Source organism: Anser anser (genome assembly GCF_964211835.1).
Source record: "Anser anser genome assembly, chromosome: 2".
Lineage (NCBI taxonomy): Eukaryota > Metazoa > Chordata > Aves > Anseriformes > Anatidae > Anser > Anser anser.
The window spans coordinates 676696-692963 of record NC_139721.1 but is presented as its reverse complement, the minus strand read 5'-3'; the positions used below and the strand labels follow the sequence as shown (position 1 = coordinate 692963).

The following is a 16268-nucleotide window of genomic DNA, read 5'->3' as shown; positions in this document are numbered from 1 at the left end:
CGGACGCACCCAGCCCGCGGCCCCGTACCCGAGCCGCTCGGTGCCTCCGGACCCTGCGGCACAGAACAGAGCGGCCTCTGCCCGCTGCCCTAACTGGGGGCTGAGGCCGGGCCGTGCTGCTCCGGCACGAGCTGCTCCGACCTCGACATGTCCGATGGCCGTGCCGAGGGGCTGGGGAGCCTTCCCACCCCGGTGGCCCTCAGGACAACCCTTGCCCGCCCTGAGCCTGGGGACGTCCCCCCGCAGCCCGTGGCCCAGCGGGGGCACGGCTTCATGTGTCCCGTTCCCTGCGGAGCTGCCGGGCCTGGGAGGAGCCGGATGCCAGGGCAGGGCACCCGCCGGCCTCCCCGCGCTCCCCTCGCTGTCCCTGGCTGTCCTGTCCCTGGCTGCCCCGGCCGGGAGGTGCCGCACAGCACCCTGCAGCTCCGGGGCTGGGCTCCTCCGCACAGCGGGCGCTCACCAGGCGTGTCCCGGTCTGCGTTTGCTTTAGGGCCCACTCCGTGCACGCGAGGAGGACAGAGGTGATGGCCGCGCTCTCTTCGCTGGGTATCCAACACCCCCAGGTCCCTGGGGCTCCTCCACGCACCTCCTCCTCCATCCCCCGCCGTCCCCACCCCAGTGCTGGGGGTTCGCTCGCGCCTCCAGCGTTGCTGCGAGCCTCGTCCCGCGGGCCCCACGCCCCAGACCCGCAGGCACCGGGCTCAGCCCCCAGCAGGGGCTCAGCTTCGCTCCATCCTGCGCACTTTATAGCCTCGGGCCGCCGTTTTGGTGACGTTAGGACGGAGCGTTTCATTGCCCTGCAGCCAGGGGCCCATGAAATCGCCGAGCAAGCCCTGCCTGGGGGAGCGCGGCCCAGCGCTGAGCTCGTTGCGCCGTGTGTAATTTATTTCCCCAGGAAGCCCGGCTCAGCTGCAGCATCTGGTGTGCAGAGTGCCTGCCTTTTACCTGCTCCTCCAGCTGGGCTCCGGCATGGCACAGGGGGTCGGTGCTCGCCCCGGTGCCGGTGCTGGGGGAACGGAGCTCGAGCTGCGGCTCCGTCGCTCGCTGACCGACGGCACCGGCAGCCGGAGCAGGGGAGCGAACGCGGTGAGGGCGAGAAGGAACGGTGAGGGTCTGGAAGGAAGGAGGCTGCGGCCCTCGGGCTGAACCATACTCACTTTTAATTATACAAGTTGCTCAGGCTTTATATTATCATATCAATGACATGAAACACCAGCATGTATTGATTAAACTCAACAAATGCAGCACCCCAGGACTCAGAGTCCAGGGGATGGCGTGGCTCAAAGCTGGAGGGGACGAGGGGAGCGGGCCGGTCCCGGCAGCGGCTTCCCCAGCGCTGCTCGGTCCGAGCGGGGCGGGCACGTCCAGGCACCGGCTCCCCCGGGAGCAGCCGCCCGGGCACCCGCAGGGGTTGGGGCCGGGACCCCCGGTCCAGGGAGCGCCGGGGCGTCCCCGCGACTGGCGCTGCTCCGGCCCCACGGAGTCCTGCCGCCCCCGCGGCCGCCTCCCGTCGGCGGCCACCCCTCCGGCCGCTCCCCAGGCACGCGTCCGGTCGGGGCAAGGTCCTGTGGGTGACGCCGTGCGGCCGTCCCCAGCAGCAGGGTGAAGGCGGGAGTGTCCGTGGCTGTGGTTTTGTGTGTGTGGCTTTTCCATCCTTCCTCCTTCTGCTCCTCCGTGTCGTCCTTCCTGAAGAGTGGGATCATCTAGCTCCGAATCGCCGTCTTCCTGTCTCGGTCTTTACTCTGCAGAGAGGGGGAAGGCCGAGTTAAGAAAACACACCTGGGGCCGGGAGGTTTGCCAGCGCTGGCGGCGGCCGGGAGCCTCTCGCTCCCCCCCGCGCCGGTGCCTGGCAGGAGAGGCCAGCGGCAGCTCCGCACCCGCTCTTCCGAATCGTCGCCCCCCGCGTGTCCCAGGAGCCCGGGGGGGGTCTGCGGGACCGAGCCGTGCCTGCTGCAGAGCCCCGCTCCCGCAGGTGCTCCCACTGCCGCCCGCACCCCGGGGACACCGGGCGCTGCCGCCCTGCTCCCGCTCATCCTCCGCGGCGCTCTCCCGTGCAGCCGCCTTCCCCCCGAGCCCCCCCAGGACAGAAGCCTCTGCCCCCACCAAGGTGCAGGGAGCAGCACCTGCCGCAGGGCTCCGGTCCCTGTCCCTGCACCCGTTGCTCCCGGGACCAGGACCGCCGTGCGCTCTGCCGAGGTGTCCAAAGCACCGACGCGTCCCCGTCCGTGTGTCGCCGTCCGCAGCCCGCGGCAAACTTGCTGCTAGCAGCAGTCCTCCCGGGCAGCCCCGCGGTGGCGGCCGGGCCGCGAGCCGGGCTTAGCCCTCCAGCACCAGAGCAGCCCCGCACCACCGCCGGTTCCGCCAGTACAACCGCTGCCACCACCACGAGTACCAGTACCGCCGGTACCACCAGCGCCGCCACTGCCGCCACACCACAAACCAGCACCACCTGTACCAGCACCACCAGCACCACCGCTATCACCGCCCCCAGCACCACCACCAGCACCGCCGCCACCACCAGCACCACCAACCGCACCACGAACCGCCCCCAGCACCACCACTGCCGCCACGCACAGTGCCACCGGCACCGGTACCGCCCCAGGCAGGTGGGCGCAGGCAGGGCTGGTGCTTCCCGTTTCCAGTTTGCCAGGGCTCGTGGCCGTCGGGGGCTGGGGGCTGGGGGACGTGCCCCTCTCCGTGCCGCGCGTGCCTTGCCAGCGTGGCCCGGCCGAGGCCGTGCCCGGGGCCGGCCCGCGGCGTGTCGGCGGTGCAGCCTCCCCCACGGCTGCACGTGCGGCCCCTGCTCTGACTCTTCCTTTGTTACCGGGGGTGGGGAGGGGAGGGGAAGGGGAGTTCAGCTCAGAAATGGTAAAATTAAATTTCCCAGATGTTCAGGCCCCAGGAGTTCTTGTGCTGTCTGGAGAGGAAATGGGGATTCGGAAAATCCCGCCTCATATTTTTTCCCCTATCACCTTGCCTTTCCGCTGCCATTAAGTGCAGCAGGAACAGTAAATTACAGGGCTGCGGAGCCGTCCCATCTTGTAGATACCGTGGGGGGAGCGGGGGACGGCGCCGGGCTCTGCCCCGGGCTCCGGCAGCGCTGCCCTGAGCGCGCGGGGCGCTGGGCGCAGACCCAGGGCAGCGTCCCGGGGGCACCCGGTGCGTGGCTCGGCTCTGCCCGTCCTGCTCGCCGCCCCACCGCCTAGCTCAGCACGGCAGGGAGGCAGCCATGGCAGGCAGGGGCTGCAGGGTCAGCAGCCCAGAGCCATCGCCCTGCTCCCGCTTCCCTCCCTCCGTCCCCATCCCAGCCCTGACTCAGGCTGCGAGTCCCTGGCCGGGAGCTGAGCCACGAGCCCACGGGTCAGGGGCCGGCGCGGTGCAGCCGGCGGTGACCTGGGTCCCAGCATTTTGGCAGGTCGCCGCCGCTCACCCACGCTCTGTTTAGCAAACCCCCTGGGATGCGTCCTTGTCCCCCGGTGTCCTCGCCCTCCTGGTGCCGCCGAGCTCCTGCGCCGATGGCCGAGGCTCGGCGTCAGCGCTGCCTCCCCGGAGCCTGGCCTCCAGCCTCTGCTGGCCTCATCTGTGCCGCGGGGCGCGGTGACGCCAGCCACGCTGGCAGGGCCCCTCGCCAGTCCCCGGGGTCCCTGCAGGCAGCCCCCGGCCTTGTGCGTCGCCCTTCCCAGGGTCCTGTCCTGGGACAGAGGAAGAGCCCCGGTCCTATTTCCCCTGCTGCAGCGCCGTGCCCGGTCCCCTTGAGGAGCCCCCTCCGGCTCCTTCAGGTGGGACAGGGCAGAGCTGTCCTCACCCCTCCTGTCCTCACGTTCGGGAGGCTTCAGCACCGCTCTGCCCCGTGCCCCACGAGGGAGGTGAGGAGCCCGCTGCCCAGTGTCCCGCAGTGGGACAGGGGCTGTGTGCTGCGCCCTGCCAGCGCCCTGCAGCTCCCCACAGGCAGTGGGTGCAGGCGGGGGCAGTGGCAGGGGGCAGACCCGCAGGTCCCCTCCGGCAGCCTGCCCCGCGGTACCTCTGCCCCACGGCGATGGGCAGACCCGGGCACAAATCCTCGGCTTTGCCAGCTGGGCTGGGCCAGGGGCACGGTGCCCTTCGGCCCTGGCTGGGTGCAGAGCCCTGGTGCCCCGGGCAGCCCCCGGCGCAGGGCAGCCCTCCTGGCCGTGCCTGGGACGAGGGGCAGGCCTGCAGGCTGGCAGGGCAGCGCCCCGAGCACCGGCGTTGTCCCGGCTCCAGTGGGATAAGGGAGGCTCGGCTGTCCTGGACCGGGCTCATCCTGAGCCCCGTGGCCCCTTTGGAGTGCTCGGGGCCAGGACTGTGTCCGTCCCTGCAGACGGAGCCGTGGGGCAGCCCCCGGGGCGCGGGGTGCAGGCGGTGAGAGGTGGGAGCAGCGGGGCGTTGCTGCGGGGCTTTGCCCCCATCCCCCTGGCTCCCCCTGTGACACCTTTCAGCTCCCCGGTGGTCTCAGTGCCCCCTCCCCGGTTTGCTCCCTTGCCAATGCGTGCTCCTGCTCCAGAAGTCAGCGTGCCCGACGCTGGACACGTGTCCCTCGTTCCTTTATCAGCGTGCCCGACGCTGGACGCGTGTCCCTCGTTCCTTTATCAACGTGCAGTCCTGGCACTGAGCTGGCTGAGCTGTCCCCGTGCCCCGTCCCCATGCTCTCCTGCCCCTTGATCCCCTCCGCGACAGCTCTGCGCCACGCAGGCGGCGGGGCCGTGCGTGTGGTGAGGGCTGCGGGCACGCAGAGCGCCGCGAGGGGCCCTGTCCCTGGGCACATCAGCAGGAGGCCGTGCTCGGACGTGGGCTTTGTGCTGAACTGGCCCCGGTCCTCCCCCCAGCCCAGGCTGCCCGAGTGCTGCCCCGCGCCGTGGCTGCTCCCAGCAGCCCTGCCACGCGACGCGCTCCCTGGAGGAGACGCAGCCACGGTTCCCCCACAGCGCCGCGTGTCCCGGAGGGGACAGCACGGGCGGCACCCCCAGAGGAACCCAGGGGCTGGGTGGTGACGAGCCAGCTCTCATCCAGCACACCGTGGGGGCGGTCACGCCCCGCTCCCCGCCAGCTCTTGGTGGTGTCGGTGGTGACCGCTGCTCCCGGGCCCCGCGCACCGGCGGGGACGTGGCGTCCGCAGCCCTGCGCTCCCTGTCCCTGCGCCTGCCTGCAGCAACTGCCTGCATCTGCGCCTTGTGGCACCAGGAGCCGTCCCGTCCACCCGCACGTTGTCCTCGCGAGGGGAGCCGGGACCCCCGCCCGCAGGGTCGCAGGTCCCTGGTGATGAGGGACTGCCCCGTCCGTCCCTGCCACCTGCCTACGCGCGGTCCTGCAGCAACGCGCGCACGTGGCAAACGCGCTGCCCCTACCAGTACGGCCTCGCCTCCCTCCTGCTCGCGCCCTGACTGGCGCAGTCCAACCCCCGAGTGGGTTTTGGCCTTTTAGTTAGAGCTGGGACTGGCACAAAGCCCAGCAGCCGCCCGCCTGGGCAGCCCCTCAGCAGGGCCTGGCCGTTCTCCAGCCAGCAGCGGACCCCTGCACATTTCTGGGGAGGCTTTATCCAGGGAGATGGCAGTGGTTTTGGCCAGGCAGGGAAAAGTCCCTGGGGGAAGGCGTCAGGATGCCAGGGCACGAGGCTGGGCTGTCACGCGGCGTGAATCCAGGCAAGCCCCGTGCCCGCCGAGGCGCCGCGCTGCCCGCAAGAGTGGGACGAGGCAAAGACCCAGCTCAGAAGAGCTTGCAGAAAGCGTGCTGCCACAGAACGCATGCTGTCCCCGTGTCCCTCGGGGTGCCACAGCAGCCTCAGCATCCCACCCGAGCCCTCATCCTGGCACCCCTCACCGCAGGGCTCCTGCAGGCTCGGGATGGGGACGGCGCAGGGCAGTGGGGAGGGCTGGGAGCCGGGCAGGCGCTGGGCCTTTTGGGGAGGAGGACGCTGCGGTCAGTCAGCTGCAGCAGCGCGGTGCGCGCCGAGATGTCTGCCACTGCTGGCTGGCTCGGGGAGGGGCGGCACGGCACGGCACGGCACGGCACGGCACGGCGTGGCGCGGCACAGCATGGTGCGGCACGGCACGGCACGGCACAGCGGTCTCCAAGCAGCTGGGGACAACCGGTGGCAGAGGGGCTCCTCAGGGCAGTAGCATGTGGGGGCTTGCTCGGGAGCCCCATGAAGGGCATCCCGCACGAGGTTGCCCTAAGGAGCCCTTCCTGCGGCAAACCGGAGAGCCAGAGGCAGACAGGCGCCGCGGCGTGCGGTCGCGCTGGTCGAAGCGGCATCCGTACACGTAAGCACAACAGAGGCAGTGGAAAAGGGAACGCTGCTGGGTGGGGATGGACGGGGCGCTCTGACCTGCGCACCCGGCAGCGCAGGGCAAGCCGCGTTCCAGCACGGGCCGCCTGCTCCCCATAACGCTCCGTGGGGAGCGAAGCCACTGTGTCTGGGGGGGGTCTCGCCCTGCCTCCCCTGTGGGCAGGGGGTTGGAGCTGTGGGTGCTGGAGCTCCCGCACACCAAGGCTGCGGGTGCTGGGCGAAGGCTGGAGCTGGCGCCCGTGGGTGGTGGCACGGCTTTGGGTGCGTGGCGTGGGCGAGCGGTGCCACGCGGGGCTGGCCTCCCCCGAGGGGCCGGCGGCTGCCGAGAGCCGGGGTCAGGGGCTGGGAGGTGCAGCTGCGCCGTGTTTGCAGCTCCAGAGGAGATTGCTTTCATTTCCTCGCCGTTTGTCAGAATGCCTTCCTGATAAAGGATGGTTTATTTTATTCGTTTAACACACAATAAAACCTATCGAGTTGTTATCTGCCTGTAAAATCTCAAGCACAGACCGAATGCGTAGGCAGGGTCCGTGCAGTCCCAAAACTAGCCCACTTCTCAGCCAAACCGAAGGATCTCGTCCCCTTTGACCGCCGCTGGGCGCCCGGTCTCGGGGAGGTTTATCCAGAAGAGCTGCAGAAGGGAGGTGGCCGCCTGGGCCTGGGGTTCCTGCACCGCTTTGTCCTTCCCCTGCGCCTTGGCACGGGTCAGCCCTGGGGTTTGCTCCCGCACAGGAGCCTGAGCCAGGAGCGGGTGCAAAAGTGGCGATGGGGATTTATAGGAGCTGATGCAAAAGCGGCAACAGCAGCGAGGGAGGCGGAGGGCGCTCGATCTTTGAAGCTGATACCGGAGGTTTCCGAGCGGGCTGGCAGCTGCAAGTGGGGAATTTTCCAGGTCAGCCCTGCAGGAGCTTCCCCACCTGCAGCTTCTGTTTCTCGGCGGGGGTAACGCTGGCTCAGCTTGCAGGGGAGGCGGGCGAGGGTGGCGCTGGGGCGCGAGGGCACTGCGCAGCCTGCGGGTTGCGTCCTTCGCCCCCGGGGAGAGGTCGATGCTGGTGCTCGGGAAGGCCAAGGGCAGGGGAAGCGCTTGGTGCCTGTGGCCCGAGAGGGAAGAGCCCGTCTGCTCCTCTCGGGTGACCTAAGGGTGGTCGGTGTAAATCCTGGCAGAGAGAAGGGCTCCTCGCGGCGTTCCCTCCTGCCTGCGGGTCCCAGGTCAGTCTCCTGCTCGAGTGAGTTGGAAAGGACGCGCGAGGAGGATTAACGGGGTTTGGGGTTTTCCTGCTCTGAAATACTCAAGCTGTTGGAGTTTGCTCGTGGCTGGTTGTACCGCCACTGCTTCATGCTTAATGAGCCTTGAATCCTCCACAAAGACGTCTCCCTCCTCAGGACGTTACTCACTGGGGTTAAACGGGTTCAAGCGGTGGAGGAGCGTGCATGCACGGCTCGGGCGGCCGGCCCCCCGCCTCTGCCTCGGCTCCCCCGCTCGCCTTTACCTCTGGCCTGCCAGAGACCGTCTGCGACGTGCTGGAGACCGAGAGGATTTTAAAGCCCAGACACCCAGGGCTCAGCGCAGGCTCTGCCCGGCCCTGCTTCCCGAGCCCCCTCTTCTCCTTGGGCTTTGCGTGCGTGAAGAGCCCCGAGCAAGGCTGCAGCCCCCGCCGCCCCTCGCTCCCTGCCCACCGCTCTGGGGGCAGGTTTTGTGTCCCCTGCGCCACCAGAGATCTGCCGGGCTGGCAAGGACGTGCCAGGCAGGCTGTGGCTCTCGCCTCTCCCGGCCGGTGGCACTCACCCCAACAGCCCCGCAGCCCCGCTGCACAGGGTGGGTTTCCAGGCGCCCCACTCCCCCTGCCCTCCGCGGGCAGCGATGCCCACGCCAGGCCTGGCAGCCCCCGTGGCCACGCTGGTGCCAGGCTGGCAGCCTCTGCTGGGAGCCTGGTCCTGGCACGAGGCCGCGCTGCCCGCGGGGGCACCGGGAGCACGGCGCTCCCCTGGGGGCACGGGGAAGTGGAGGATTCCCTGGGGAACGGGGCTGGCCGGGGCGTTACGGCTCCCATTCGCCCGGCGAGACCCGCTGGTGCCTGTGGCCAGTAGGTTCCCGAGGGCTCATCCCCGCGGTCCTCCGGGGTGCTCAGTGGCGCTCCCCCCATCCCTGCGGCCCCTTGGGCTCCCGGCACAGCCCCCAGGACCCAGGCCCTGCTCTGGCAGTGGACGCGGGGATCTGGCCACCGGCACCGAGGGGCTGAGAGCCGCGGCCGTGGCCAGCCCCACAACCAAGTCGCTCTCGCCTCTGCGCCTGCTGCCTGCGCTCCGCCGGAGCAGAGGTGCAGACTTTCCTGGCTCGCATCCTTCCCCTGTGCCTCCGATTTCCAGCTCCTAAAATCTCACCCTCAGAGGCTTTCCCGATCTCCCGTCCCTTCGCCTTTCGGCGTGCAGTGTTCGGAGGCAGCTGCTGGGGCTCGGGCACCAATCTGGACGGGGTAGAGGGAGGCACCATATTTTCCGTGCCTAGGTTTTGGGCTTGCCGACGGGCTCCGGCGCGCTCTCCTGCTCGTGCCTGCGCTGCTCCCGGGGCCGCCCCGTTGCCGTCCCCCTCTCCCTCTCCCACACCGTTCCGACGGCTCTGCTCCCCCGGCGTTCCCTAACCCCCCTCCGGCCGAAAGCCCCGCGGGACGGCGCACGGCCACTCACCAGCTTCCTCTGGTTGCTGAGGCAGAAAGTGCAGATCTGTTTGGGCTGGGAGTTCTCGGTGTCGCGCGCGGGGGGGCTGCTGCCGCCGTGGTGGTAGAAGGCCGGGGTGGTGTGGCAGGGCTGCCCGTCCCCGCACGCCTCCCCCACCAGCAGCACGTTCCCCAGGTGGGAGATGTAGCTGGAGGCCAGTCTCAAGGTCTCGATCTTGGAGAGCTTCCTGTCGGCCGGCTCGGTGGGGATGAGCGTGCGGAGGGCGGTGAAGGCGGTGTTGACGCTGTTGGTGCGGTCACGCTCCCGCGCGTTGGCCGTGTGCCGCTGCCGGGGCTCCCTGCTGATCCGGTTGGGCTTCTTGCCGCTCCTCCGCTTGCCGGCCTTGAGGCCGTAGCCGTCGGCGTCCAGGTGGTAGGGCTTCTCGTCGGAGCCGGAGCTCTCGCTGCCGTTCTCCTCGTCCTCCGACAGCATGCTGATCTCGGGGTACAGGTACCGGCTGGGGGCCGAGCGCAGCATGGCAAAGGACATGGTGGGCCGCGCGTGCGGCGAGGGGCACCGGGGAGCCGCCTGGGGACCGCCGCCGACCTCCTCCTGCTGCGGGCGGCCTCAGCTCCGCTGGCGCATGCTGCGGCCCCGGCTCGGCTCGGGGGGCCCCGGGAAGGCTCCGGCTGGGAGGCGCCGCGGCGGGGGGGCCCCGGGCCCGGCTCCCCGCCAGCGCTCGCCGCGCGCAACGGGTTAAGGGCTCCTCACAGGCAGCGCTGCCGCTTCCCCTGCCGACACATGTGCATCTTAAGGCGCCGAGCGTGGCAGGAGCGGGGAGTTTTATAGCACCAGCAGTGGTCAGCCAGGCCCCTCCTCCGCGCAGCAGCCCCGCTCGCTCCCAGCCGCAGGCTCACGCCTACCTGAGCTCACCCTCCATCCCGTCCCGTCCCGTCCCGTCCCGTCCCGGGGGGGCTTAACCCTTCCGGGCTCAGTGGGGTCCTGCCCGCGGGCAGGGGCGGCCGCAGCCCCCCGGCAGCCGGCTCGAAGCACTTGTCGCCGTTCACCTGCCGGCCTGGGGCCTCGGCCAGCACGGGTGGGCTGGGGCAGCCCCTCACCCGTGGGGCTGCGGGTGGGCGCAGGTCCCTGCTGGGGGTCCCGGGGACCCTGCCTGCTGAGGCGGGGGGGGCTGCTCAGCCCCACATGCCCAGGAGGTGGCCAGGGTTGGGGCTGCCTGCCCCAGGCGGGGGGGCTGCGGGTCAGGATTAGTCCCTGCAGGGAGAGCCCCCCCCCCCAGGGCTCGCCCCCCCTTCCCCACAGCCCAGCCGAATCCATCCTGCTGCTGCTAATGGGGCAGAGAGGGAGGAATTAACCCTTCAGGGGCTGCCCAGCACCACCCCGGCCGAGGCAGCAGCTCCCTGCTGGCACAGCCGGCTGCTCTCATTTCCCCCCCAGACATCTCCAGCCCCCGTTAAGTCTCTACGGGCCGGGCAGACACATCCGGGCGCGGTGCCCGGTCCTGTCCCCGTAACCTCGTGGGCCTTGCTGAGCCCGCTGACACCAGCACCTGCTTCAGCGCCGGACCTTGCAAACTGCCCCTGCTCCCCCCTGCACTCGTCCCGTACGTGCCGGCAGCTCGACCAGAACCTCGGGGCACGCAGCGGAGGCATCGAGCAGGGCCAGGCATCGGCTGCCGCTCGCGTGGGGCAGCCCGGGCTCCCCAGACCGTGACCAAAGGAAGCCAGGGCTTTCCGGTGCTTAACGGTGAGCGTGGGGCTTGGGGGAGACCCAGCCTCCAGTTTCTGCTCTGCGGGGCTCTTGGCTCAGTGGCGGCTTTGGGCAGGCTTGGTGCGGCCCCAGAGCCGCTTGATTTTATGGGGCAGGTCACGGGCTCGGGCACACAGAGGTGCCCCGAGGCTGCTCCAGAGCCTGCTGGCCCAGCTGCTGCCCTGCGTGCGCTGGGGCAGGGGGCGGGCAGGGAGGGTCGGCCCCGCTTACAGCCAGGCGCGGGGTAGTCCCTGCAGCCCCCCCAGCCGTGGAGCTGGCCCTGCGGTGTGGGGCTGGCACCCCGCACCCAGCCTGGGTCCCGCGAGCTGGGGCAGGCAGCGCTGTGCCCGTGGGCTGGCAGGGAGCTCCGTAACCTCCTAAAATGGGCTGCGGGAGCGGGGTGGCGCGGTGCTCGCGGCCGGCAGACCTTGCTGTCCCCGCACGGCACGGCCGTCCCCGCTCCGTGTGGGGCCGCACCGGGCAGCCTGGTGCTGTGCCGCTCGGACCCGGCCCCCTTCAGGTGCAGCTCGCAGGGCGATGGCTTCTCAGGCCAGCACGGTCCCCAGGGACGCGTGGTCCCAGCAGGGACCCGGGGACAGCTCCGCCACCCGTCCCTGCTGGCGCCTTTTTTCACCTTTGCAGCGTGCTGCCGCAGCTCATCAGCGGCCCCAGCAGCTCCTGGAATCCAAGCCACTGTCATCCCCTTCCACGGCGCTGGGCGCTCACCATGTGTGCTTTGGAAGCCCAGGCTCCTGTAGGCATCTGCTTTCGTTTAGCTCTGCTAATGATCCTGCTTTTCTCTAGCACCTTCCATCCAAGTGTAATCCCCAGGCTCTTTCCCTGCGCTGTCCTTCCTGGTGAGAAGCACGTCCGTATCCCCGCGGCCCAGCTCCGGGGAGGAGGAGGGGAAGGAGGAGGAGGAGGAGGAGGAATTAGGGGAGGAGAAGAAGGGGGAGGAGAGGCTGCAGCCCTCCTGCCCACGTAGGACGGGCGGGTGGCAGCAGCCCCGTCCGCAGGTGACGCGCAGTGCTGGGCTCTGGCCAGAGCACCAGCCCTGACACTGGCTCAAGGTCCCGGTCTTAATTAAAGCAGAGGCATTTGGTGCCGGCGATCGTCCCAGCCCCCAGGCTCCGCAGCACTCCTGGCTTCCCGCAGCTCCCGTGATGTCCCGCTTTGGGCACCGTTCCCCAGCGCTGGCCGGCCGGCAGAGCGAGGTGCAGGCGCCTCGTCCCCGGGAGGCCGCGGCTGCACGGCACAGCTGAGGAGCCTGAGACTCCCCGCTGCGATCCGGCCCCTGCCCCAGTTTTATTACCTGGAGGTTTGGCCCGTCCGCCCGAAGTGACGCCGCTGCTCCACTGCGGAGGTGCTGCCTGCAGCGCCCGCAGCCTCCCCTCTGCTCCCTGGGCCCCGGTGCTGGACTGGGGGCAGCCGGGCGTTTCCTGAGCCCTCCCCAGTCTGCCAACCCCCGGGACGCTGCCCAGCTCCCCGCCAGCAGCCCCACGGCCCGTACAGGAGGGGGTCCTTGGGGTGCCCCTCTCCTGCAGCCCCCTGAGCCCAGGCTCTGTGAAGCTGCTCCCGCAGAGGGGCCCCGTGCTTGTGCCGGACCCCCGAGGACCCCGTGGGCAGCCTGCTTGGGCGCAGAGCGGCCTCCGGCCCTGCTGGGTGCCGGGTTGTGGCCACCCGCGGGGCCATCGAGCTCTGCTCCTGCAGCCCCCGCAGCCCCCAGCCCTCCAGCACCTGCCCGCTGCCCCCGGGGTGTGGAGGGCACGACGGCTGATGGCTGCGCTTGCCCCGTCCCCTTTCTCCTCCACGTGGACCGGATATTTTCAAGAAAAGAATCTTTCCTACGACGCTCTCCAGCTGCCAGGAATGTGCGTCTAGGAATGCCCAGGGCCCATCCAAGAACAACTTCCAGACGTGAGGCTGAGTGACGGCAGTCCCTCGCGCCGGGGCTCCAGACTCCCCCGCGCTCGCTCGCGGGACGCGGCTCGCCGGAGGCGATGTGTTAACGACACGGGAGGCAGCCCAGCGAGCGGAGCCGAGCCGAGTGGGTGGGTGGGAGGGGAGCGAGGGGGAGGGACGGGGCCGCGGCTACCGGGCTGCCTCGCACCGCTGGAAGCTCTGTCTGGGAGGAATTTTCTCCTTCCTCCCCGCCGCAGGGCTGGGGGGACGGGGAGCACGCTCTGGCGTGGGGCAGCCCAGGCGTTGTGCGTCCCTGCGGGATTTTGTGGGGGCTGCCGACCTGCCTGGTGGCACCGTCGGCGCTCGGGGGTCTGCTCCCTGCTGGAGGACAGCCAGAGCTGGGGGCACCGCGCGGGGCCTCCCCGTGGTCCCGGGGGGTGTCCGTGCCAGGCACGTAGCGCCATGGATGGGGCGAGCCCCTGGGGCATCCTGGTGGCGCTGAGCCCGTCTTGTCCCGGCCGTGCCGGAGGTGCAGCCCGGGCAGTGCCGCACGGGGCAGCGCCAGGTTCGGCCCCGCACGCCCTGGCAGCCTGACGCCGAGGCGCGCGCCGTCGGGGCCAGCACCGCCTGAGCAGACACGGGACCCTGGGGCTCGTGTTGGAGGGGAAAATGTTCCAGGCCTGATGTGATCCTGTTTGTCCTCCTGGCAAGAGCTTCGCCCAGGGATTCCTGCGTCAAGTCCGCAGCTCCTGGCGGAGCTGGAGCTGGCCTTCGGGAAGAGACGCCCAGTCTGGGCTTCCAGGCTCCAGGCCCGGCAGCGCTCCCCGCGCAGCAGCCCGGGCCGGTAAAAACCCACGCCTGCTCCTACGCCGGCTGCGCCGCTGCGGCTGCGGGCTGCAGCTCGCCCTGCTGCACGGCTGGAGCCACCCCCCTGCACATCCTTCCCCGGGCAGGTGGAGCTGGAGAGGATGTGCGTCGAGGCGAGGAGGGCGTCACGCAGGGAACAGCTGAGAGAAAGCAAAGCTGCTCTTGGCCGTAGAGCCCAGAGCGGGAATCTGCATCCCTGCCCCTGCACCCGGGCATCTGTTGGTCCTTGTGGGCCGCAGATCCTGTAGTGCCCTCTCGGTCTGCCTCACCGCCGTCAGATGCACCTAGCGCTGCGCAGCCCCAGCGGAGCCACCACGGCTCCGGCATCAACGCCCGCAGGCTCCGCTGGGGCTGCCGCGTCCCCTGCCCGGCCTGGGGAGCCCCTGCCTGGCTCCGTGCCACGTGTGTGGCACTGCTGGAGTGTCCCTGGCCTTGCTGCTGCCGGTGGGGACTTCTGCACCTGACTGAGCCGTGAAGCAGTGAGAGCACGTGGGTGTGCTGCTCTGGGAGCACGTGCTGCTGGTGGAAGTGTGTCGGGGCGCAGCCAGACAGACGGCCCTACATCTCCACGACAGACGGCCCTACATCCCCGTGACAGACGGTGGTACCTCTCCGTGCCTCGCAGCGCTGCGTGGGCGCCTCGGTGTGAAGCTCGGTGCTGGGAACAGGGCCTGCGCCAAGCCCCGGCTGTCCCTGGCCCCCTCGCACTCCCCCAGCTCCAGGAGCGGGTGCTGGATGGAGCCCTGAGCGTGGGGACGCCCACGGGCAGGTGGCTGCAGAGCCTGGAGCGCCCTGAGCACTCCTGGATAGTGGCTTTCCTGCGGCTGACCATGCTTTGAGGCTTGCAGAGCCGATGTCCCAGTGTCCGTCTGTCCGCACCAGCAGCGAGCAGTGCCCCAGGGGAGCCCAGATGCCGGGGCTCTGCCGCGTTGCTCCAGGAAGCCCTGCGGTCCCGGCCATGTCCCCGTGCCGATGTGGATGGGGAAGTTCCTGGTCGGTTCCCCTTGGGGCTGTGCACATCCTGCGCTGACGTGTGCTCGGAGAGTGATGGATGGGTCCGGTGTGGCCCGGGGGGCTCCCCCCGGCTCTGCCTTCTCGGGGCTTCTGGCGCCTTTCCGTGGAGGCTCTGTGCAGCTTGCAAGTGTTTATGGGGACCAGATGGTGCCGCGGGGTGAGGGTGACCCCTGACTGCGGGGTGTGGGGGGCACAGGTCACGTTCACACCTCCTCCCTGTGTGTTTGTAATTGGGGACGGGGTCTCTGCGTTTTGTAACGCGAGGGTTGCTGGGGAGATGCTGGGGGACCTCGCTCCGCGCCCGACCCCACGAGCCCCGACAGGGAGGATGCGGCTGGGGCAGGTGAGGAGCGAGCCTGGTGCCAGGGGGCCTCATCCTGCCCTCGTGCGGCTGCACGGAGCCCTCCCAGGGTTTGCTGTCGATGGTCAGGGCCAGCTCGTCCTTGTGGCCTGTCCCCATACGGGCTGGCGATGGGGACCGGTGCAGCTCATCCTGCCGGCGCTGGGGACAGGAGATGGGAGCTCAGCGGCACCTCCAAAACGTGCCCGCGGTGCCGGATGGCCCCTGTGGTGCCGGGGGCTGCTCCTGCCCCAGAGCCCTGGGACCCACGGCCACGGGCGGACCCCGGAGGCCGGGGAGGGGAAGGGAGGAGCGAAGCCCCCGGTGCGCTGGGGGCAGCCGCCTGCTCCCGCTGCAGGCAGCCAGGAACGGCAGCGGCCGGGCGCGTGTGTGCCTGCGCGTGCGTGCGTGTGCAGGGGGAGCAGGCCTGGCCCCGGCCGTCGGAAAATGTGAGGCGCGCTGCTGTCTGCGGGACGGACGCAGGAATGCGCTCAGCCGCGCTGCTGACCGCCCGCAGCCCCTGCCCGCGCGCCCGGCAGGCTGAGGCCGGGCTGCAGCCAACGCGGCGCCCCGGTGCTCGCAGCCACCGGGCTGTCGGGAGCTTTTTACACCCCGCTGTGGCAAACGAGCCCGGGAGGTGCTGGCCTTGACGCCTGCATCCTCCGACCCAAGCGCTGCACGTCCCGTAAGGAAGCGCAGCTCGGGGCAGGCCCGTGGGCTGTCCCCAGCCGGGCAGGGCACTGGGGGGCTCTCAGGCCGGTCCCCCGCATCCCGCTGCAGTTCCGGGGTTCAGTCACTGCCCTCCCAGCCTCCCCCAGCCCGGGGCTCCCTCTGCCCCCAGCCCCGCTCCCGTGCTGCCGCGGCCGCCAGCAGCGTGTGGGGGCATCATGCGAGGTGGGGATTTCCTTGAGATGGAGGGAGGAAGCCTGAGCTTCATCCCGGGGCAGCTCTGGGCACTGCTTGGGCGGGAGATGCTTGTGGGGGTGTTCGCTGGGAGCGGTGCGGAGCCTCTGCAGGCAGAGCGCTTACCCGGCCTCCACTGCTGCTCGTCGGTGCCCTCACACGGACCAGGAGGCCGAGGGGGAGGCAAGGGGCTCATCCTGCCCTCCCTTCTTACCCCCCTGGCACCCATCCCCTTGAAGCGGTGCCTCCTGCCCTGCCCTCACGCTGCCCTCGTGCCTCCTCCCCCAGGACATCCGCAACACGGTGGGCAACATCCCCATGGAGTGGTACGAGGACTTCCCGCACATCGGCTACGACCTGGACGGCAAGAAGATCTACAAGCCCATCCGCAACAAGGACGAGCTCGACAAGTTCCTGGAGAAGATGGAGAACCCCGACTACTGGTGAGCGGACACGCGCCGGAGCACCCAGCACGAGGGGAGTGGGTCCGGACAGTGGGACAAGCGCCAGGAGCCCAGG

At 70.1% G+C, this 16268-nt stretch overlaps 2 protein-coding genes across 2 annotated transcripts in view; one reads left to right on the top strand and one right to left on the bottom strand.

Annotated features, from left to right (window-relative positions):
- The window catches only part of BOP1 (BOP1 ribosomal biogenesis factor), a 52773-nt gene that overhangs the window by 30069 nt on the left and 6436 nt on the right, over positions 1–16268 (top strand). Inside the window, exon 4 of the mRNA XM_083826365.1 lies at positions 16038–16192. Within this exon, the coding sequence (XP_083682491.1) occupies positions 16038–16192 (155 nt within the window). The remainder of the gene's footprint in view (positions 1–16037; positions 16193–16268) is intronic.
- Positions 1566–9648, bottom strand: SCX (scleraxis bHLH transcription factor). The gene is made up of 2 exons (XM_083826371.1): positions 8987–9648; positions 1566–1742 (listed from the first exon to the last, which is right to left on the bottom strand). Exons 1-2 carry the CDS (start codon positions 9503–9505, stop codon positions 1704–1706), a joined length of 558 nt encoding a protein of 185 aa, XP_083682497.1. The 5' UTR covers positions 9506–9648; the 3' UTR covers positions 1566–1703.

Excerpts from the sequence above, each read along its gene's own strand:
- SCX (XM_083826371.1), bottom strand. The coding sequence starts at position 9,505 with ATGTCCTTTGCCATGCTGCGCTCGGCCCCCAGCCGGTACCTGTACCCC. Across the intron at positions 1,743-8,986 it reads TCAGCAACCAGAGGAAGCTG|AGTAAAGACCGAGACAGGAA; the intron begins GTGAGTGGCCGT and ends CCCTCTCTGCAG.